Source organism: Neofelis nebulosa, chromosome 7, assembly GCF_028018385.1.
Source record: "Neofelis nebulosa isolate mNeoNeb1 chromosome 7, mNeoNeb1.pri, whole genome shotgun sequence".
In the NCBI taxonomy this organism is placed as follows: domain Eukaryota; kingdom Metazoa; phylum Chordata; class Mammalia; order Carnivora; family Felidae; genus Neofelis; species Neofelis nebulosa.
Window position 1 is genome coordinate 7,812,255 of NC_080788.1, and position 22,477 is coordinate 7,834,731.

At 51.8% G+C, this 22,477-nt stretch overlaps 1 protein-coding gene across 6 annotated transcripts in view; it reads left to right on the forward strand.

The window, feature by feature from the left end:
• NTRK3 (neurotrophic receptor tyrosine kinase 3) overlaps positions 1 to 22,477 on the forward strand; it is a 386,931-nt gene that overhangs the window by 104,959 nt on the left and 259,495 nt on the right. For all 6 annotated transcript variants that reach the window (XM_058736651.1, XM_058736645.1, XM_058736646.1 and 3 more), the window contains exons 4-8: positions 7,442 to 7,510; positions 17,434 to 17,591; positions 18,259 to 18,401; positions 18,833 to 18,974; positions 19,407 to 19,703. In XM_058736651.1, coding sequence (XP_058592634.1) covers positions 7,442 to 7,510; positions 17,434 to 17,591; positions 18,259 to 18,401; positions 18,833 to 18,974; positions 19,407 to 19,703 — 809 coding nt within the window. The remainder of the gene's footprint in view (positions 1 to 7,441; positions 7,511 to 17,433; positions 17,592 to 18,258; positions 18,402 to 18,832; positions 18,975 to 19,406; positions 19,704 to 22,477) is intronic.

A 22,477-nucleotide genomic window follows, 5' to 3' on the forward strand; every position in this document is an offset into this window, starting at 1 on the left:
CCTCTAGGAAAAGTCAAGGGACTGTGGTGTTCATCACTCCCGGTTCTCAGTATTCTTTTTTTTTTTTTTCTTCCCTTGCTCCAAAGGGTTTATTGAGACGAGTTTCACATCCAAGTCCAGTGCAGAGGAGATGGGACTTATAAACAGGAATCTTGAAGGTGGCACAAGGGTTCGGGGTGGAACCCGGAAAAGAACATGAAATTAAAATAGAGGAAGAGAGTGGAGGGCCGGGAGAGGAGACACAGACTATGGCCCAGTGATAACAACATGGGGGTGGGTGGGGCCCTGTTAAAATCCCATCCATTTATACAGATATACAGGGAGCTGTGGGGGACCTGAGGGACCCTCCTCCACCCTCCATGCCCCATCTTCTCCATTGGCCACCCAATGGATGTGGTTGGAGGTAAGGGTTGGCACCTCCCCCCAGGGCATCAGCTGCTCCCCATGCACTTACTGGCCCTGGAGGCACCGGGTAGTGTCTGGAAATCTGCGTTGAGAGATGGAGAGGGGTGGCTGGTGCATTGAGCGTGCTTCCTGGGTGGGCCAGGCTGGGCCCTCCCCCTGAGCACAGCCCCGGGGTGCAGCGGGCTCTGGGCTTCCTGTGGGACCTGGAGCAGGGGCGGCTGGGGCTCCTCCCAGCACTACTCCCTGGCAGGTCTGAGAAGATGGAGAAAGGGCCCGGGGCTTCAGAGAGAGAATCTGGCACCTTCTGGTGTCTTGGAAAAGCTGATCCCCCAGGACACCCAGCCCTAGTTGTGATGCATCCAAAAAGGCAGCTCAGATACCAGGACTACTGGGTGTCAGGGCACAGAGAACAAACTCCCTGAGGCCATCTGGGAGGGTGCTTCCTGGAGGAGGCGACTCCTCAGGCTGGATGTTTGGGGAAAGGCAGGTGATGGGGTGTGGCCTCCTGGAGTCAGGGCATTAGCACCACCAGTCTCTGAGTTGGTTGACAGAAAGAGCCCAGGTCTCTGAGCCTTCAGACCGAGGCTGGAAGTTGCCTCAATCCCACCTGCCCAGGCCAGCTTCCCAGTTGGTGTGGCGGCCAGGGAGGAGCCAGGTGGGTGTCACAGGGTGTCAACTTTCTCTTTTCACGCTCTTTTGCAGAAAAACACCTGCGTGTGCCCAGGGGGATCTACCTAGTGGACAGATGCCAGGTTAGATCTTAGCAGCTGGAACCTGATTGGGAGGTGGGTTCCTGGAGCACCTGGGCATAGAGCAAGGTAGTGATGGAAAGTCATGGCTTGGAGCCTTTCAGGGGTCACAGTAGAGCGGCCAGCTTGGCTGTCAGGGCCAGGGGGTAAAAGAGGCGCTAAGGACAACTAGTATATAGTTTGTTTGAACTGCTCTAACAGGTCTGGGCGGCTGAGACAACAGAAAGGTATCTCCCACAGTTCTGGAGGCTGTAGGTCCCAGGTCAAGACGTTGGCAAGGTTGGCTTCTTCTGAAGCCTCTCTCCTTGCCTTGTAGATGGATGTCCTCTCCTCGTGTCTTCACACGGTCCCATTCTGTACATGCCTGTGTCCTAATCTCTTCTTATAAACACACCAGCCCTATTGGATTAGGGTTCATCTCAGTGACCTCACTTAACCTTAATTACCTCTTTGAAGGCTCTGTCTCCAAGTACAGTCACTTTTAGAGGTACTGAGGGTTATGATGTCACCATACGAATTTTTAAAAAAAATTTTTAATGTTTATTTTTGAGAGAGACAGAGCATGAATGGGGGAGGGGCAGAGAGTGAGGGAGACACAGAATCCGAAGCAGGTTCCAGGCTCTGAGCTGTCAGCACAGAGCCCGACGCAGGACTCAAACTCACAAACTGAGAGATCATGACCTGAGCTGAAGTCAGATGCTTAATTGACTGAGCTACCCAGGTGCCCCAACATACAATTTTTTTTTTACATTTTATTTATTTTTGAGAGAGAGAGAGGACACGAGTGGGGGAGGGGCAGAGAGATTGGGGGACAGAGGATCTGAAGCGGGCTCTGCGCTGACAGCAGCGAGCCCGATGCGGGGCTCGAATCCAACGAACCTTGAGATCACCACGTGAGCCAAAGTTGGTTGCTCAACCGACTGAACCACCCGGGCACCCCTCAGCGTATGAATTTTGAGGGGACGCAATTGAGCCCATGACCAAGGAGACAAAACCACAGTGAGCGGGATCGAGGGGGTGAAGGGGTGGAGTGAGCGTGCAGGAACCGAAGTGGGGGCCGGGCAGACCCGACAAAGGGTCCACGGTGTGGACGTGAACAGGTGTGGGGTGCCCGGCTGACCTAGGTGGCGGGTGGGACAGTCTGGCACAATAGCACGGGAATAGCGAGGCACCTGCCAGCAGCAGTCCCTTACACAGTTGAGTCCTGAGACGTAACCTGCCCGTGGGCCTGCCTCTGCCAGTAGAGGAGGGGGCACTGCCTTCCAGATGTCAGCCGTGCCGTGAATCCAGGAAATCTATGAAGTTCCTCGTCTCCTGGGTCTCTTGTGGATGGAGCTTAGTGTCCCCTTCTCAAGTCTCAGCCCCCAAGGATATGTTTCTTTGGGGCAACGGAAGAATCCATCTGGCTGGCTTTTCTTGGCAATAGGTCCCTCTTGAGTGATCCTCACCTTGGACAGTAGGGTTCCGAGGGTAGAGGGTGACATCCTCTGCATTCACGGGTTCCGTGCTGCTGCAGTTGGGCGCCCCCTTTAGGAAGGTCATGGGACTGCTAGCCACACTGAAGTTCACTGGAGATCACCAAGGGGTTAATGCAGGAAGAGCCATCTCAGCCCTGTCTTTCCTCAGGGTCAGATTTTGGCCATCTGTGTGTCTGGCTCCCTGTCCCCAGAGCACCCAGTAACTGCCTCATCATTGTTCATGACTCTGGGCCCCAGAGTCTGGGCTGTGAGAGAGCCAGGAGCGCAGGACAGAATTAATGGCTTTGTTTGGTAGTCTCGGATGAGGGATACGGGGGCAATGTCACAGAGCTTGATTTTGGGAAAGTGTTTGATACATCATCTCGTAAGATTGTGCTCACCGAATTAATTCCAGTGGTCAGGTGGCTTGGAAACTGGCCGCTGACCCAAGCAAAAGTCAGAGACAGGTGATAATGGATCTTTTAGGGAGGAGGATCCAGGAAGAGGCTGCCGTGGGGCCCAGAGGCAGGATGGTTCTTAAGTAAACCCTTGTCTGATGAGCAAGATAACCAGCCCGTCAATAACTGGCGACAGGTGAGTGCAGGTGAGGCGCTAGCTGGAAGGAAAGTCAGGGGCAGTGAATTCTGAGTAGGTGGTAAGTCTATTAAAGCCCTGTCTCTCAGCTTCCCCGTGTGCCCTGCGCCACGAGCATTTATAAATGCCTGTGTGGCCAGAGGCGTGCCCTGCTTGTCTCGTGGTGGCCGTATGTTTGCCTTACTTGTCTTTTGTGGATACATTTGTCTCTGGGGCTGGATGCTTCTCTCGTGTGTCTCTGGCGAGGTGCTGTGTGCAGTCGCACAGGTTGCTCACACTGCACTCCTCCAGGGACTTGTGCAGCACAGTGTCGCTGTCTCTGGTGACACCTGAGGGGTGTGTGTGTGTGTGTGTGTGTGTGTGTGTGTCTACCTGGGAATTTAGATGTCTGTGGGTTGCTTGAAAATGTCCCGGGGCGTGTCACGTGTTGCTCGTTGCTGGAGCCTTTGCATTAAGGCCACTCAGACCTCCTCAGCTTCGGACAGCAACCTCTGAGCCCCAGTTTCCTCATCTCTGTTGTGGAGATAATAGTGATACCCGCTTTGTACGGTTGCTGTAAGTATTAAATACGGTCACGAGTGTAAAAGTGCTTAACACAGTACCTGGTGCTTACTTAGCCCTTCGTGAAAGGCAGGTGTTGATCGTGGTAGCAGTGCAGGGAGGTGGGAAGGAGTGAGGACGGGAGAGGGGAGAGGAGCTGGTCTGTAGAGGGAGTAAGGGCAGGCTTTCCTTCCCACAAGAGAGGATGGGTCTGTGTACCAGCGAGGCAGTGGGGGAGGAGGGGACTTTGTCCCCCTGGACAGAGCCTGTGACCACTGCAGTGGCCGCTCCATCTGGCCAAGGAACTGGAGGAATCTTGCTGGGTGTGGCAGGGGCAGGAGGAGGATGAAGCCAGGATGCCCCCCGGAGGAAGAGGAGCCCACCTCCCCCTTACGGAGTGTCCTGCCCCCTGCCCCCCAATCCCATCCATCTTGTAGTAAGGAGATAATACTGATTCTTATTCATGATTTGCCCAGAATGCCTGGTATTTTCTATCTTTCAGAATCCAATTTTCTCATGACATTTCTGCCTGATGTAGCATAACATGACCTTTGTGAAGGGACATTGCTGGCAGCCTGCCCCCTGCCTCCGGCTCCTCAGGAACCCCTCGCACTCTCCGTGGCTGGACCCCCTCGGGGATGGGCAGGGTCCCCACTTCATCCGGATTATTCCTGTCTCTTGCTTCTTGCTGGGGGTGGAGTGGCGATGGTGGGGGAGGGACAGACGGGGCGTACTTCTGAGGGCTCTGTGACTCTGGGGTTCCTGGCTGCTGACTCTTATGGGGTGCTGCTCCGTTTTAGAACTGGGGGTTCCGTTCAGGGCTGTGCTGCAGGGAGGCCGAGACCTCATGGCAGGTGGGCCTTGCCTTTACTTTTGCTGCCGCTGTGTAGACAGTGAGCTGGGAGAACCACAAAACAAAACAGAAGACTTCTGTCTGGATGCGTCACTCACATTTGCTGAAACGTCGTAGAGGCTAATGGTAACAGGGACTCAGAGTGGCATCGACACCCGGTGTCCTTGACCCCGAGGTCTGAGCTCCGGGCGCGAAACCTACTGTAAAGTCAGCCTCTAGCCCACACAGCTTGGCGTGTGCATCTGACCCACGCTCCAGCCTCCCGAGCGGTGGGTCCCAGGGCGCTTTGCCCCAGTGTGTCCTCAAGTGGTCATTGTGCAGGTCCTCCTTTATCACCCGTTTCCTTCTGGTCAGCGCGGGTGCAGGAAGTCTGTAGGCACGAGCAGACTGCTGGTAGGGGTTTTGTGAAGGGGAGCATGTGGACAGGTCACGGTTGATGAGCTTTCAGTGAGTCACGAGCGTTAGGGCTCTACACGCCACGGGCAGGAGGCAGGCTGCGGGGCATCTACCCTAGACAGCGCCCTGCGGGCAGGAGGGCCCTGGGAGGACAGTGCTGGCTGCAGGGGAGCAGAACAGGAAGCTTAGGGTCCCCTCCCTGCCTATGGCCCCCCTTCTTTTGTCTACCAGTCCCCTGCACCTGCAGAAACGGGGTTGCCTTTCTTAACATAGTCACAGGCTGTCACCAAGGGTAGGGCGGCCTCAGATGCAAAGGGGAAGCCGTGTCCCTTGGGTCCTTGTGTCTGTCATCTGTCCCTGTGAAAGGTGTGCATACTCTCTGTGATTTCACCAGCCTGGACTTCCCCTGTGACCTCTAGCCCCTGGCCAACAGGCTAGTTGATTTCTCTCCCTGGATGTCTAACAGGCATCTCTAACTCAGTGTTTGCAAGGGGAAGCTCTTGATCTGAACCCCACCCCCAGATATGACCCTTGCACAGCCTTCCTGGTCTTAACAAATAAGGCTGCTCGCCTTGTTGCTGGCATCTTCCTGCCTCCTCTCCCAGACCCAATCCAATAGGAGGTCCAGGCGGCCCCCTCCCCCTCCCTTCCCCTCCTCCCAGTCCACCTGCTTCATTATCTCTAATCCCCTTCCTCAATACAGAGACCTCCCAAGTGGTCTGCCACCTTCCAGCAGTCTTGGTCTTTTACTTAAAAAAAAAAAAAAAAAGGTAATTAGATTATGTCACTTCCCGACTTAAAGCCATCCACTGCCTTCTCATTGGTTTTTAAAATAAAATCCAAGGTCTTCACTACGGCCAGCAAAGGTGGGTGTGGCTCTTTCCTCTTCTCCCTTACCCCCAACCACTCTCCCCTGCATTCTTCCCCACTGGCCTCCTCCCTGCCTTTGCTCTTCTTGGCGTCCACTGCCCGGAACAGCCCAAGCCTGGCACTGGTTCCTTCTCACTCTGGGCTCAGCTCTCTGTTACCCTCTCAGAGAGCACCTCTCTAAGCTCCTGCGTAAAGGAGCCGTCTCCCTCTTCCACGTCGGTAATGCCATCACCTTGTCCCCTTCCTTCTTTTCATGGCAAACAGCAGCTCTCTTGCTTACTCCCTTATAACTTGAATAAAAATGTCAGGGGTTCCTTCTGTCTCGTCCACCCCTCATTCCTCACTGTAGCCTGTTTTTGGTTCTCCCCAAGTATCTGTTATAGAAATCACCTAAATAGGGGTGTGCGTGTGTAAGCATATGTGTGCATATGCTTATGTGAATGAGCGAGAGTGTGCGTTTGCATTTGCTACCTGTGTGTTTAATTGATGCCAGTCCACACATGCTTGTGTGCGTGCAGGTCGATATTTATCTACGTGGCATCCTTACAGCCATCCGTGCTCATCGGTACATGAGTACGTTGTTCCTGGGGTCCACTTCAGTTCTAGCAGTGTTTGACTGCTGCCTTTAAGGGCTGCTACCACATCAGAAGCTGTTTGTCGAGCCTGGCAAAGCGATAACCGTGGGCGTGTTTCTTCTGTTATTTGGAACACTAATGGCTACTCCTTTCCCCTGTACATCCTAATGAGAACAATTAAATAGCCATTAGGAGGAGAACAGAAGTGTGAACAAAAGGCTGATGTCTTGATCATTGATGGACCTCTTTGCTGGGGGAGAGACTGGGTAGAAGAAATTGTAGGTGACCTGCAGAGGTTTTTTCCACTATCGTGAATGTTAAGAATGCTTGTTGGTGAAAGGGTATATAGTTTCACTGATGTGAGATGAGCAAGTCAGTCCTAGATAGGCTATGGTACAGCATAGTCCATTAGTGATACTATATTGTATACCTAAAAAACTTGTTAAGAGGATGTATCTTATATTAATGCTTATTGCAAAAAAAAATAAATAAATAAAGGAGAGAGAGAGAGTAGGATACTTTTAGAGTTGCTGGTTAAGTTTATGGCATCGTTTATGGTCACAGTTTCACGGGTGTATACTTATCTTGAAGTATACAATGTATACATTAAATATGCACAGTTGTTTTTATATCCGTGACACTTCAGTAACAGAAATGAAAAAGAATGCTAGTTGGCTTGTATACCCTGAGAGGTCTCTGTCCTCCTGGAGGAGGGTGGCTTCCAGAAGGTTCCCTGAACCCTTATTGTAGTGTGAGGATGTGGGGAAATGACCACGATTTTTTTTTTTTTTTTTTTACATTTGTAAAATCTCTCCCTTTGTTCGAAATCTTCTGCAAACCTAATCTGTGGCCTTGACTACTGCCAGGCATATATTGTCAGCAGAATGGAGCCAAGGAGAACAACAACACAGCCAGCCTCCCGTGAAATAACAAGCTTACTACCATGAGCATTACTTATGCAGATCTGTCCCTTAACTTCCCCTTTATTTGTCATTCTTGCAGAAACCTGTCGAGCAACCGGCTTACCACACTCTCATGGCAGCTCTTCCAGACGCTGAGTCTTCGGGAATTGTAAGTTTGGTCTTGAAGACCATGCAAGTAGTAGGCTGGGTGGGGAGACGTGTTGGGCATTGGAGCCACCTGAGGTCGGGTGTGCGCTTGAAGGGGCTTCTCGGCTTGGGTGACACGGAGTATACCATGTTCAGTGAGAGTGAGCCATCCTGTCGTTTGATTTCTGAGGCTCTTTTTGGCACAGTACATTTCAGAAGAAGACAGGAATCTTACCTCTGAGCAGGGCACAGTTTTATTATCTGTAGGTAACTGGTAATAATAGCATTGATATTTATAATACTAAAGTGTATTTATGAATTTATAATAAATCACATTGATAATACATGGTTTTGTAGATTATTAGGTGTGCTTTCATTTATGTGACTTTAGATTTATCATCATGAGCATCATGGGAGATGAGTGTTACTATATCTCCAATAAAAAATGCATTTTTTCATTTTAAAGTGAGGGTTCTGAGCCCCCAAAAGGCATGTGAGACACAGCCAAGATTGCATTATTAGGGATTGGCCAACCCAGGACTTGAACCCAGGCCTCTGACTTCAGACCGCACGTCCTGTCCATCACTCATAATCTTTTGTCAGCCTGTTTGTCTTGAGTATGGGCTTCTTGATGGTGGGAATGGTGGGAGGCAAGTCCATGTATTTGTTTAATCTGCCTGTGGACTTCTTGGCCTTGGTGCCTTCCAAGGCTCATGGATTCAGCCCTATCCCCTCCAGCCATTTTGTACAAACCGATGTTGGATGGATGAGTGAAAATTCCTGAGCACTGCTGGAAAAAATAACTCCTGTGGATGTGTGAGTCATCAGGGCCACCTCTGTGCATGAAGGACAGCATATTATGTCAGGGGAACAAATCAAGGAATAAATTGGAAAGGAATTAAGGCGTGGATGAAATTAGGGAGTCAGGGTTCCAGAGACACTGCTCACGTGTTCCCTTTTACTTAGTGACTCAAATCCAAATCACTGAATAGAGATTGCTTAGTATCTTTACCAAGAGGCAGTGGCCTTGGGTCTCTGCCCATGATGTTGGCCTTTCAACCTGTCCTCCCCCCACCTGGGAACACCTGAGTTCATGGTTGAGTCATGATCTTAGCTTTTCCAACCAAGTTGGTCAGGAGGGGAATATTTATATCCAGTGACCCAGTAAGCCCATTACCCCGGGAGGGCCTTGTATATCCTACTTATCCTTATGGACCTGAGTGCCTGTGCTTCTTCCAAGGCCATTTCGGGTCAGGGAATACAGAGGTGATCTCTTCGACAGTACTGTAGACTTTAGAGAACACTGCTAGGATAGTACTGCCTTTCTTAGGATTTTGCCCCTTCCTCTGGGCTACTCGTCTGGCCTGGGCATAGTAGACATAGCAATCAACAATTCTCAGGTCATGTAGGGCTGAGATCTTGATGTACACCAATTAAAAACTACCTGAGCTTGGAAAAAGGTAAATATATATTTATTTGTTTATATAACACTGAAAAATTAGACGATGTCACAGACAGCTAAATGCCAGACCATTAGACTTGATGCATTGTATTCATTTCCATCTTTGTAGGTGGAAAAAACCTTAGTGGTAAGTGAACATGACTGCTAAGGTCACTGCCAACAGTGATTTCTGAGATCTAACTCTGTGCCAGGCACTGGGCCAAGCAATCTCTCGAATTATGTACGTTGTTTCATTCTTGTAATAATTTATCAGGTAGGAATTAGTACTGTCACTTCACATTTGGGGACACTGAGGTACTCAGCAAGGTTAAGTATCATGTTTTGGGTTACCCATTAACCAAATGGTAGTGTATGGACTCAAGGTCTTGACCACTATGCTTAGCTGTCTCCCAGGCTCTTAAAATCTCTTTCTAATTCAAGGATAGGTTCTGTGATAATTTTCAAAAAAGTGCATGATTGCAGTTCTTTCTGACGTTGCCCTAGTACTGATCAGGGACTCTGTCATAAGGAGCTAACTGGGGGCTCTCTTTCTTGGGAGTCTCGTGTCTGGTTCTCCTGGAATGCCTGCCCCTTCCTCTGTAGGAGGCGAGGGACAGTATCTCTCTGGGGGACATCTGGGGTCTGCAGTTGGCTGAATTATTGAGAAAACGTTCAGTGCTCCTTCTAAAAAATCATTGGATGCGAAATCAATGGTGACCTGTTTCGTGGAGTTTTAGAAACAGTTGTTCCGTGGATATATATTTAAAGAAAATGTCAGATTTATCCCAGAGGATCATGGGATTCTGCATTCATCTTTGCCCGGGATCAATACACCGGTGAGCTAGATGTGACTTATGGAGGAATGAAGACGTTTCCTCCGGTGTGAGTCAGTGTGTGAGAGCCACCATATCCAAGAGTATTTTATTTCTGCCATATTGTTAAATAAGAAAAAAATTACATTGGAAAATAAAGAAGCCCCCCTCCAAGGAGCAATCACCCTGGTAGGGGTCTATTTTTGAGGAAGAATTGAATGTTGAGAGTGGAAAATTTATCTTTTGGATGGAGGGGCCTCATGTTGGCTCTTAGCTGTGGCTATGATTAAAATCCAAACAATCTCAGTTCCTGGCAAATGGAAGAGGGGGTAATATTTTCTTGTCCGACTTCCTGATTAGTCCACATGGCGCCATCTGCCACGAGCCTTCTAGACTGCCAGGGTCTGCCCAGTGGAGCCTGTGGACTGGGGTGTGGGGATGGGTTGGGTATTTCCAGGAAGAAAGAATCTTGGCCCTGGAGGAGAGAGGCCAAGGGGAGACGGCTCTCCGTGCCGTGGCAGCCAGAAGATCACAAAGCCAGAAGCGTGCGGCTTTGAGCCACCTTCTGCAGGAAGAGAAAGGGTAAACTAGGGCGTGCAGTGATTTCTCAGCACATTTCGTTCTGCCTTTGAGCATGTCTGCCTACCCCAACCAGACCGTCTCCCACTAGAAGGTCCTTGATAGGAGAAAGCATGCTGTTGGGATTCTTCATTGGAAAAACTGAGTGTCTTTGACCTTTCCAGTAGTAGAGGAGGAGATGAAAATGCTATATATTGCACACCTGTTATGAACAAAGTCCTGTCTCATCCTTGGAGCAACCCTGCATGGGAGGTATCATTATAACCAGTTTTGCAAATGAGGGGTTGAGGCTTGGCCAAGTTAAACAACTGGTCCAAGATCACAGAGCTCAAGAGTGGTCATGGGAATTGGGATTATGGGAATTAGCATTACCACCATCCAGGTCTGCTGTTTTCAAAGACCAGTGCTCTTTCCTTAAACAACTCAGCAACGCCACCTCCCCCCACCCCTTCCTACCCCCATACTTACCTGTCTCCTTCTGGAAATCACTCTCAAGATGGTGGCTTCCCTGGTGATATCACCAGGGAAAAAAACCCCAGACAAGTTAGCATCTCAGAGCCCTTGTCATGTGCTGGAGGCTTCCTTTACTCATTTCTCACTTACTCTTGTCAGATGAAGACCATACCCATGAAGGGTATGGTCTTGGCCTGGCCCATTGCCCCTGACAAGTCCAGACTGTGTTTCTCTTATTGGGAGAACTGGAAACATCTCTCAGGACTCCCTTTGGAGTCCTCAGCCCTGTTTCAATGGCACGAGTTTGCAGACATTTGAGTTGATGGTGCACAGTTGCTCTGAGAAGTTTCTGGCTATATCAAGATGGTGTTTTTTTTCCTTACAGAGAAGACTGGAACTGTCTGTCCAGAAATCAGAGCAAGAATCAAAAGAGATTGTCTTAGAGATAAAAGAATGAACTAGAAAGAAAAGAAGCTCGGATTCTGAATCCCATGACACAATTTAGGCAAAGGCAAGAGGCACCAGAGGATATAAACCCACAGCACGGAAACCTTCCAGAAATACCCTAAGGACCATTAGTGTATCTTGAACAGGCTTCTCTTAATACCCTGCATGCACAGAGCAGTCATGATTAAAACAGATTGCAGTATTTCATTTTCTTAAAGCAAAATGATATTACCTCTGGTATAATTTGCAGATTTAATTGACTTGGTAAAATATTAACTCAGTGTGGGGGTGGGTTTGGGCTGATCCTGGCACTTTTCTCCCAGACTAGGGCATGATCACTTTCCATAACTCTCAGAGCAGTCCCTGAATGATCGTGTGAATAGTAGAGTTACTGTAATAGTAATTTCTGGCCTCTTTCTAGCCTCTTTTGTCACAAAGCACATTAACGTGTGTTATCACGAATCCTCATCACTTTGTGAAGAAGGAGGATCGAGCGCAATTACCCCGTTTTACAGACGTTGAAGCAGAGTCTTGGAAAAGCAAGTTACTTGCCATATTCGTTTCCTAGGGTTGCCTTAAACCACCACAAATTTGGAGGCTTAAAACAATGGAAAGTGACTCTTTACTCTTCTGGGGGTCAGAAGGCCAAAGCTAAGGCTTCACAGGTCCCCTCTCCCTTCAGTGGCTCTCAGGAGGAATCCTTGCTCATCTTTTCTGTCTTCTCATGGCTCTGTGGCTCCTGGTGTTCTGTGGTTTGTGTCAGTGTCACTCTAGTCTGTGACTCCCATCTTCATGTGGCTGCGCTCCCTGTCTCTCTGTCTGTGGTCTCTCCTCTTCTAAGGACACCCAAGTCATTGGATATAGGGGCCCACCCTAAATCCAGAATGATCCTGTCTCGTGACCATGCCATGATCCTTAACTTGATCGTATCCTCAAAGACTCCATTTCCAAATAAGGTCACATTCGCGGGTCTTGGGGGTTAGGACTTGAACATATCTTTGCGGGGGGGGGGGGCAGGGGTTGGGAGAGACACAGTTCAGTGCACTGTCTTTGCCCAAGGTGACAGCCGGCTCAACCCAGATCTCTTGTGTACTTCTGCCATTGTGTTACCTCTAGGAGGCCAGCGATGATCACTTGGCCCTCTGGACGTGCTTCCCTCAATGACAGCAGGTCTGTGTCCCTTCTACATTTTCTCCTGCTGGCCCCAGATTGCCACTGGCAGCGCTGTGGCGGGGAGAAGAAAGCCAGAGTGATGACTGGAGGGAGGGGAATCAGTGTTTTCTTTTTTTTTTTTTTAACGTTTATTTATTTTTGAGACAGAGAGAGACAGAGCATGAACGGGGGAGGGGCAGAGAGAGAGGGAGACACAGAATCTGAAACAGGCTCCAGGCTCTGAGCAGTCAGCACAGAGCCCGATGCTGGGCTCGAACCCACAAGCTGTGAGATCATGACCTGAGCCGAAGTCGGACGCTCAACCGACTGAGCCACCCAGGCGCCCCGGAATCAGTGTTTTCTAAACACCCTGTCGTGGCCTTGATCGTGCAGCGGGGTGTCTGTGTGTGCGTGCTTGGATGGGGCTGAGTTAATCGGCGGGAATCCCCTAGGGCCCTGCAGTTAGGCCCCAGGCCATCTTGGGGCCAGGGCTGGGTGTTGGTAAGCTTTGCCCTGGAGCAGCTGTTGCTGTATTATTCATGGGGCCATCTGCGTTGTTGATGGGGCAGGGAAAGCCTTACTTCAGGATCCTTGAGACAGCCCCTGAAGCCCGGGCTGAGGGCCCCTCATCGAGAGACCTGACGCGCTGGGACAACTGACAGCATCATGTAGATTGAGGGCTGCCTTTCTATGCTTGTGGCCCATCTCCCCGAGTCAGAGTGCGAAGACTATGGTCTGTTCGCTCTGAGGATGCCCAGGGCACCCCTGTTGAGAGACTCGGCATGCTTTCTGTTGTGTGTGTGCGTCTTGCCCTCTAGGAGGAAAGTCCTGAGGGATAGGGGAAAACTTGAGGTTTATTTTGCAGTTTCCAGGAGACTCTGGAATGGAGGGTGGGCCAGGTCTCATGGCACATCCTTTCGATTGGACCACGTTCTAGAGGAAAGGGATGGAAGGAAACAAAAAGCCAGTGTGCTTATCCGTGGCAATGTCAGCCCACTTAATTCTCCCACCAGCCTCGGGACACTTTGGTGCTGTCGGCCCTTTGGCGGGGTTGGGGGGGGGCACTGAGAAGTCGGGGCACTCAGCAGAGCAGGGCTGGGGTGAGGCAGGACTGAAAGAAGCACGTGGGGCACAGGGTCGCCTGGGTGGCGCAGTCGGTTAAGCGTCCGACTTCAGCCAGGTCACGATCTCGCGGTCCGTGAGTTCGAGCCCCGCGTCAGGCTCTGGGCTGATGGCTCGGAGCCTGGAGCCTGTTTCCGATTCTGTGTCTCCCTCTCTCTCTGCCCCTCCCCCGTTCATGCTCTGTCTCTCTCTGTCCCAAAAATAAATAAATAAATAAATAAATAAATAAATAAGTAAATAAATAAAAGCACGTGGGGCTCGAAGCAACCCAGCCCAGCCCCTTGCTTGCTAATCTTTTCCACCCAGGTGGATAATTTGTATTTTTACAACTACTTCATAATGAATGACCACATCTTGTCAAGTGAGCATCTGGGAAAAACCAGGCTGACCTGGTTCAGTTTGCATATATGCAAGCATCTGGACCCTGGCTACCATTCCAGGCCCGTCCACACCTCCCCTGCGACACGAATACAAACGCTGCTCCGCGTCCTTAGGCCTTCTTGCCCTCCACGTGCTGGGCTGCCATTCTGACCTTCTGCTTTTCCCAAGGAAGCCATCATGCACCTGTTGCCCCTGCTTGCTCCTTGCCGTGAGGGTTAAACGGGGGTGATGCACGTGGAGTGTTGAGCGTGGTGGCAGGTACGTGCTAAGTGTGACGCAAATGTTTCTCCATTTTTCTTTCTCAGCTCTCGTTTTCTCTTGCCCACTTGTCTTCTTTCCTCTCAATCCGTTGTCTCAGCCACGGTGGCCCCTAGCCTTAATGCCAAGGCAGACAACCACCAAGGTCTGGACCTCACCCTTCACTTTGCTCCTCTAGGACCTCATCCCGATTCCTAGTACATTGAACCTCTTTCTTTCCACTGGTTCCTTCTCTTCTGTTTTCAACTAAAGACCTTCTCTTTGATTTCCTGTCTCCTGGAGCTTCAGACCTTGGTGTCAACCTCCACTCATTCCCTGTGCCTCCAGCGAAGCCCCAAATACCACCTTGTCTTCCTTTAAGGTGCCTGTTTAATCCCATCCGCCCCTCCCCCGCTCTCACCAGTCTACTCTGGCCCTTATTGACCAGGCAGCAGCTCTCAAATGGGGGTCCGGGGTTCCCGCGGGGGTCCCTAAGACCCTCTCAGGGAGACCATGAGGTGGAATCTGACATGTCCTTTGCCCTCTTCACTTCCATTCTCCTGTGGGGGTGCCGTGGACTTTTCCAGAGGCCATGTGCTGTGTGATAACATCATTGCCCTGATGACCAAGGGAGTTTGTGCTAATGGCAGTGTCTTGTTTTAAAATTTTCTGTTTGCATTCCAAAATGGGAAATAGTGAAAGGTATAATCTACACATGCAAAAGCTCTTTGAGGCTCTCAGTAATTCTTTTTAGAAGTTTATTCATTTATTTTTGAGAGCGAGAGAGTGAGCATGGGAGTGGCAGAGAGAGAGGGAGAGAGAGAGAATCCCAAGGAGGCACCTTGCTGCCAGCCCAGAGCCCGGTGCGGGGCTCTGACTCGCAAACGGTGAGATCATGACCTGAGCCAAAGCCAAGGCTCGGATGCTCAATCGACTGAGCCCCCTCGGTAATTTTTAAGAGTAAAAAGGAGTTCTGAGACCAAGAAGGTTGAGAACGTTGGCATCGAGCCTGGTGGCCTCCACAGGTCCATGTGTGAATGAGGAGAAGAAGTCCCGTCTGGGTGCACAGAGCCTCACGCCAGGTGCTGGGTCTCATCAAGGTGTGCAGACTGGATTTAATCTCCCATTCATCCCTTTATCCTTTTGCTTGGGTGCTTTGAGAAGTGCACGGACTCCCTGACTACACGGTGACCCCGTGTTTGGAAAACACCCCAACCAGTGTGCCACCCCAGCTCTCCTCTTCCCCAGTTTATCCTGCACAGACCGGCTTTGTTCCCATCACTTCCAGCTCTAAGGGTCTCACTGGTTCCCACTGCCCCCTGGATGAATTCCAGACTTCTCGATGTTCAGTGTGGCAGCGAGAGTCCTGCACCATCTGGCCTCCACTCCCCCTTGCAGCTTTATTTCCCAGTGCTGCTCGACATGAACTCTGTGCCCTGGCACGACCTTTCTTTCCTGTGTTCCCATCTCAGCCTCCAGCATCGCCTTGAACTCTTCTCCGGGTCTCTGCCCAGGAGCCACGAAGTCAGGGGTGGTGCTGGCTCCTCTGTGTCTCCCGTCACGCCCAGAAGCACCTCGTAGTTGATAGGTGGGGTGGAGAGTGCACGGGGGCTGGGAGTCAGCGGGCTGAGGTATGGAGCCTTGCTTTGTTGCACACCAGCCGAGGGACTTCGAGCATGTGACTCACCCCTCCAAACGTAAGAGGAGCTCCCTCCTCTGTAGGGGGAGAGTGCCGGCCGTCTCCTAGGGTGGCTGTGGGAAGCAGATACTCAGTGAAGGTTAGGTCCCTTCTTTTTTTCTGAAAGAGAGCAGCGTACTTTCAGACCAAAGGGAAATCATGCAAAGGTGTTGCCATGTTCTACCTGTGGTGTCCCACTGGCTGGGAAACACGGATTCCTCCCCCGGGGCCTCACTTCTTCCTGAAAGCTGATCAGTTTGGATGCATGCTTAATTACTTTGGGATTCTGCCACTTGTCCAAAATATCCTGGTTACCCAAGAGCCCTTCTGTCTGGGCACCAGCGGATTTATCTTCTTACTGGTCCAGAAAGAGAATCACATCCCTCTTACCGATCCAGGCATTCAGATTTATCAGATGCCCTTTACTTGAAGAGTCTTATATCAGTGAAAGCCATTCATTGTCCCCCTAATGAGATAACTCCATTTAGAGGGGCGGGGACTTGCTCTAAGTCACATGGAAAGTCAGTGGAGAAGGAAGGCCTTGAACTTGACTCTTTCCCCGTCAGGCGCTCTTCTTTACTAAGCTGAGTGCCGCTGGAGAACAGAGACTGTCTTCTTCACCTCTGTATCAACAGCACTCAGCCCACAGCCAAGCATGGAACAGGTGCTTAGTAAGGATTTTGTTGAATTTATGAAAGAATAAAGCTGGTCCCAGGATGGGCTTTGAGCATATCTTAGAAATAGCTAACTACTTACTCCCCAGGGAGAGTAACCCTTTCCTTCCTCCTTCCTTCCTTCCCTCCCTGCCTCCCTCCCTTCCCTTCCCTTCTTTTGTTCATTCAATGGGTATTTATTTGCCAAGCTCAGTTATAGGTACTGGTGATACAGCAATGAACCAAATAGGCAATGTCTCTGACTTCCATGGAGGTTAATTTTTGTTTGGTGAGACAGATGATAAGCAAATAATTTTTCAAAGTGATGCTGGGCAGTGACAAATCCTCAAAAGAAGAGAATAGTTGGGGGTGGGGAGGACTGGACAGTGTGAGGGCAGGGGTTAGCAGTAGCTTACCTGTAGAAGTGATCAGAGGAGGCCATATGATTGTTTAATGAAGTGAGAGAGCCAATCTAGCAGATACGTTATGGGTTAGAACTCTGCAGGTAGAAGGGACAACATGTGCAAAGGCCCCGAGGCAAGAGCAGGCTGGTCATGCTAGTGACCTTGTCAGACAGCAAGGTCAGTGTGACTGAAGAAGAGGAAAGGAGCGTGAGGTAGGAGATGGGATCAGAGAAGTGATGGAGAGCAGTGCGTACCCCGTGGACCTTTGACTTTGACTTTCAATGAGATGGGAAGCCGCTGGAGGCATTTTGAGAACAGGAGCATCCCAAGCTGACATATTTAAAAGGGTCTCGTTGCCAAGGTAGGTTAAGTGGAGTGGATTTCTGTTTTTCAGACGAGTTTATTAGTTTAAAAACTAGATAAATTCATGGACTTGTAAGTATTTTTTAATTTTTCTCGAGAGCTGTCTAAACCCCTCCTCTGCTTCGTCCCTGAAGAGCAGGTGGGGGCCTCCCTTGCAGCCCCGGGGAGGGAGCTGGGCCATCTTCGGTTCAGGAGGTCCCTTCCCCTGTCGTCTTGCCCACAGGAGATTGGAGCAGAACTTCTTCAACTGCAGCTGTGACATCCGCTGGATGCAGCTGTGGCAGGAGCAGGGGGAGGCCAAGCTCAGCAGCCAGCACCTCTACTGCATCAATGCGGACGGCTCCCAGCTGCCCCTCTTCCGCATGAACATCAGCCAGTGTGGTGAGTGAGCCGCCTGGCACCGCGCTCCGGGGAGGCATCCCTCACACCCCAGACACGGCCCTGCGCAGTAGCCTGGGGAGCCAGGGCCTTTCCCCCACCGGCCTTGAACTCTGCACGGGGTGCAGGTCTAGCTTACCGTTTACCTCCTTGGTGATTCCTGTTCCTTCGTGAGCCAGGCGTGAGAAGGCTGGTTTCAGGAATGAAGACAGGGGTTAAGGGTGTCCCTTGTCAGTGGACCACAGTTGACCCGCTTGTCAACCAGACCCGGAGGAGTATGTCTCAAAGCATGGTTTCTAGACCTTTCCGTATCAGGAGAATCTCGGGTACTTCAGAAAAGCAGGTTCCCGGGCTCCACAGACTTACAAGATCCCAGAATGTCTCAGGATGGGTCTCGGGAATCTGAATTCCTAGCAAACTCCTTGTGGGAGTCCGAAGCAGACTAAAGCTTGACAAGCAGTGCCCAAAGTGGAAGATGCCGTTTGACGTCATTGCTGGAGCTGCCCCACCCCCACCCACGAGGTCTGACATCTGCCCAGGAGGTGCAGGGACTTGGGGCCTTCCCGGAGCTCCAGCAGCTGGTGCCAAAAGTGCCAACGTCCAGACCAGGGACGAAGTTTTGGTGTTAAGTGTTCACTTACCTTTCCCCTCATCCTGTCCTCCCTCCCAGACCTTCCCGAGATCAGCGTGAGCCACGTCAACCTGACCGTACGAGAGGGTGACAATGCCGTCATCACTTGTAATGGCTCTGGATCACCGCTGCCTGACGTAGACTGGATAGTCACTGGCCTGCAGTCCATCAACACCCACCAGGTAGGCGTCCGAGGCTCCGGCCCCATCGGGAGGCTGGGGAGGGAGCCCTCGCCCTAGTCTAAATGAGCTAGATCATGAATAGAAGCAGGGCATGGGAGGATAAGGAAGGGGAAGGAGAGTTCGTGCAGACTTCATTTTCACCCAGCTGCAGTCTTTTCTTGCCAGCTTGATCTTAAACATGCCAGTAAGTTTCACTGTACCTTAGTTTTCTCATCTGTAAAATGGGTATAGGCTACCATTCACCTTCTAGGGTAAATGGGAGGGTTTCCTGAGCTCTTGGCTATAGAGAGCCTGGCCCTTGGTGCGCACAGCAGCAGGAAACGCCTCCTTCACTTGCTGCACTGCTTTCTTTTTGATTCCTGAAGGTGTTTGGGAGTTGGGTGGGGAGTCACTTTGTAGAAACCGATTCCTTCTTTTTGTTGGGGTTGCAGACCAATCTGAACTGGACCAATGTGCACGCCATCAACCTGACCCTGGTGAACGTGACAAGTGAGGACAACGGCTTCACCCTGACGTGCATTGCGGAGAACGTGGTGGGCATGAGCAATGCCAGCGTCGCCCTCACCGTGCACTGTGAGTGGCTGCCGTTAAGGGGGTGGCTGTGCTGTGCACCAAGGTGATGGCAGCGTGGGAGGTGGGCCAGGTGTTCAAGGAGTTAGTCCTGGGCTGGTAACTCCAGAAAGGCTGTCCCTGTCCCCCAGGAGGTGGCATGCTTCCACCTCATCTATGTTTCAGAATACCCCACAGTTGACCCAAGTCTGCCTTCTGTTACCCCCTAGAAGGTCATGGGAAGGAGCCCTCCAGGTGCACTGGACCCGGGAGGCTCGGGTAAAGACCGCCATCCCTTCCCCCTCCTTGGGGATGGTGGTGGGGAAACCACTTGTCCCCCCAGTCTTTTCAGAGCTGGCCGGGGAAGAACTGGGATTCCCATCCCAGTTTCTGGAAGGCTGCCCTGGGACGCGGGAGACTCTGAGTCCTGGGAGTCAGCTGGCGTATCCCCCGCAGACCCTCCGCGCGTGGTGAGCCTGGAGGAGCCCGAGCTGCGCCTGGAGCACTGCATCGAGTTTGTGGTGCGTGGCAACCCACCGCCCACGCTGCACTGGCTGCACAACGGGCAGCCGCTGCGTGAGTCCAAGATCACCCACGTGGAGTACTACCAGGAGGGTGAGGTGTCCGAGGGCTGCCTGCTCTTCAACAAGCCCACCCACTACAACAACGGCAACTACACCCTTATCGCCAAAAACCCGCTGGGCACGGCCAACCAGACCATCAACGGCCACTTCCTCAAGGAGCCCTTCCCAGGTGAGGGCGGCGCGGCCTTCCGGTGCTCGGATTCCTTCCGGGAGCATGCGGGGTGGGGCAGTGGTAGAGAGAAGGCACAGCGTCAGCCTCCATACCGCCACCTCGGGTCACAGACTCACCCGGGGGCGTGTTTAGCCCCCACCAGCATTTTGAGTAAATCAGGTAAAGCTGCTGTTTTTCATCAGGCGTCGCAGTGAAAAGCCAGACCCTCTCGGGAGTGTGCAGCTGTGTGCATATGGGCGTGCCCCTTTATGGTAGAGAGAGGGACTGACAGCTAGACAAGAAAGACGGAGACTCTCGACCCAGCCCTTTACGGGTTGTGAAATTCTGGGCGTGATGGTTTGCTTTTCTGAGCCTCAGTTCCTTCATCTGTGCAATGGGCATGACGATACCACTCCTGTAAGAATCGCAGGCCTCTTAAATGACTTAAGGTGTGCAAAGCATGTGCCACAGGCTTTGGCACCTAATGATGGTTCGACGACCTTCTATTGCAGTGGTTTCAGGGTCTGTCCCGTTCAACCCCACATTTAACAGATGGGTGCACTGAACCTCCTTCTACTTGCTGGTTAGTAGCAAGACTTGGCGAGAGTGTAGGCTTCCAGCTCTGAGCTTTCTCTCCCGTTCTGTGGTGAGCTAGTGGGGTGGGGGTGTGGTACCTGAGGTCATCAGCCAGCAGTGGTGCTAATGCTAAGTGGACCTTTGAGTACTGAAGGAACTTTGTTGGTTTGACTGTTTGGGAGGTGACTCTGTCTTTCTCTGCCCGGGCTACAGTATTTTGAATACCTTCCTAAGTCGGAGGAGCAGAAAACACCCAAAGAGTTTAGTGCACGCGTGGGTAGCCTCTCTCGGTGGGTTCAGCAGTTGATGGCTTTCCGTCAGCGAAACCCGGGATCTTTGATGACCTTGGTGATTTCTGCTGGGAACAGGCTGGATGACCTTCAGTCTCCAGATCTCAGGGGTTCTGCTGAGGTTAAGGGGAGTGTGAAGACTGGTCTCAGGTGTGCGTGCACACCCCCCCTCCCCCCACCCCCCCTCACACACAGGGCAGCCAGAACCAGCACTGTGCCACATCTGCTTACGTGCAGGTGACTTCAGAGCCTGCACATAACAGAGGCCGCAGCTCCAGGAGATCCTGTGTATCTCAGTGCAAGGAGAACCCAACAGGAGGCTCCAACAGTGAAACTCCAGAGAATGAGGCTGCTTGGGAGGCCACATTCTTGCCACTGAGGCTCGGGGGGAGGAGGGTGGTGCACGGTTGCTCAGGAGAGGGTCTAGAACGCTCTGGTGTTTAAGACCCTGGCATTCCTGTTTGGTCCGTCATTTCCAGCACCGCCCCCAGCATGCCCAGCCGAAAGCTTCGGGACTTTTCCCACCGTGGGCCACGCCATCCCTGCTTTGGGAGCTGGAAGAGTCCCGGGGGCACTGTGGAAGCAGCAGCTTTTAGCTGCAGAGATACTTTGCTCTTAGGGGCACATAGTCAGGCCAGGCCTTGCTGGTGTGAGGGGCTAGAGAGGCCCTTTTGCCCTGCCTCTGTCTGCCTAGTGATGAGAGAGTGAATTCTAGTTTTTAAAGAGGAGACTGTGCGTTCCCTGATGGGCAAGGAATGAAGTCCCCTGAGGCAGCATGTTTCCAAAGGGAAGCTCCTGGGGCCTGGAGAGAGCAGGGAGCCCTCGAATACTCAGGAGGGAGGGTGAGTCACTCTGGGCTCCTCCCCACAGAGGCTGCCCTGACAGCCGTTCTCTGTATCCTCCCAGCCTTACAGACACCCTTTTCTGTCCCCAGGAGACACAGCATCCCCATTTCATGGTCTCTGGAGACCCTTGCCACCTTATCAACTCTCCTTAGGCCAGTGGTTCTTAAAGACGGGTCCCCGGACCAGCAGCATCACCATCACCTGGTGTTAGAAACAGATCCTTGAGCCCCACTCGGACCTGCTGAATCAGAAGCCCTGGGGTGGGGTCCAGAGCTCCATACTTTAACAGGCCCCCGGGCGACTTGGTGCTCCCTCGTTTGTAATCCGCTGCCTCGGTGGTGTTCGGTGGGCGTGAGGGGAGAGTCACAGAGAGGCCCGAGGGGAAACCGCCCACCCTCAGGGACTTCCTCAGAGCCACGTGCACCCTGCCAGGGCCACCCTGTGCGGAAGTCTGCTTGCTTTATGAATCTGAAGGAATCAACGCATGATGAAAAGACAGTGACAGGGAAAAGATGGGCCAACGTCAAAATGTCTAAAACGTTCGGGAGAGTAAATTACCTGGAGGAGCAGGCAGTCCGCCTCGTACCCGCCGAGCCCTGGCTGGAAGGCTGTCTGTGGATTCCTGCTCTTCTCTTTTGCCATGAAGGTGTCGGGACGTCCCATTTATGTTTATCACAGGTGGTCCTCTCTCGCTCTCAGGCAAGCAGAGCATGGAGATTAAGAGTGAGGGTTCTGAAATCAGACAGACCGAGGTGCAAATCCCTTCTGCGAGCCTGCCAGACAGGCGGCCCTGTGCTCCGAGAACGGGGTTGGTGCTTGGTACGTGATTGGCGTGTCACAAAGGACGATCACTACCCTGCCTCTGCTTCTTCATCTGTAGGATGGGCACAAGAACAACAGCTCTCTGCCTAAGTTGCCCTGAGGAGGAAACGCAGTGACGAGTGCCAAGGGGGCTCAACAACAGCTGTTAGCTCTTAAACCGGGATTCTTGGGATGTGGAGGGATGCGATGAATTTAGGAATCTAAATCGCTCATCAGCTCTGTGATCTCAGGCAAATTACTCCGCCCCCTGCCTCTATCT